The 323-nt window shown below is 44.6% G+C and overlaps 1 protein-coding gene across 1 annotated transcript in view; it reads left to right on the plus strand.

Moving 5' to 3' along the window:
* The window catches only part of pkhd1l1.1 (PKHD1 like 1, tandem duplicate 1), a gene marked incomplete in the record, with an annotated part of 50,388 nt that overhangs the window by 41,942 nt on the left and 8,123 nt on the right, over window positions 1-323 (plus strand). The window contains 2 exon segments of the mRNA XM_032536077.1: window positions 1-19; window positions 169-272. The exon segment at window positions 1-19 is cut by the window's left edge and continues 155 nt beyond it. Coding sequence (XP_032391968.1) covers window positions 1-19; window positions 169-272 — 123 coding nt within the window.

Below are 323 nucleotides of genomic sequence, written 5' to 3' on the forward strand. Positions count from 1 at the left end.
GCCGGAATCAACTATAAAGGTAGGTAGAGTATTAAATGTGATTTCTATTCTAACAGGATAGTGTGTTGACGGTGTGAAGATAACGTCAAATACCTCACACTCCGCCCTGTTATGGCTTTGCCTTCATTTTTACTAAAACACAGCATGTTTGATGTTTTATTCCTAAAGGCAAGGCTCAGATCAGGAACGTGGAGTTCTTCCGCTGTGGTCAGGAAGGCTGGACCGACTACTCCGATCCTCGTTACTCTGTAGCCTTTCTCAACCTGGGAGAGGTACAGCAACACAGACAAACACACACACACACACACACACACACACACATA

Source organism: Etheostoma spectabile, chromosome 14, assembly GCF_008692095.1.
Source record: "Etheostoma spectabile isolate EspeVRDwgs_2016 chromosome 14, UIUC_Espe_1.0, whole genome shotgun sequence".
Lineage (NCBI taxonomy): Eukaryota > Metazoa > Chordata > Actinopteri > Perciformes > Percidae > Etheostoma > Etheostoma spectabile.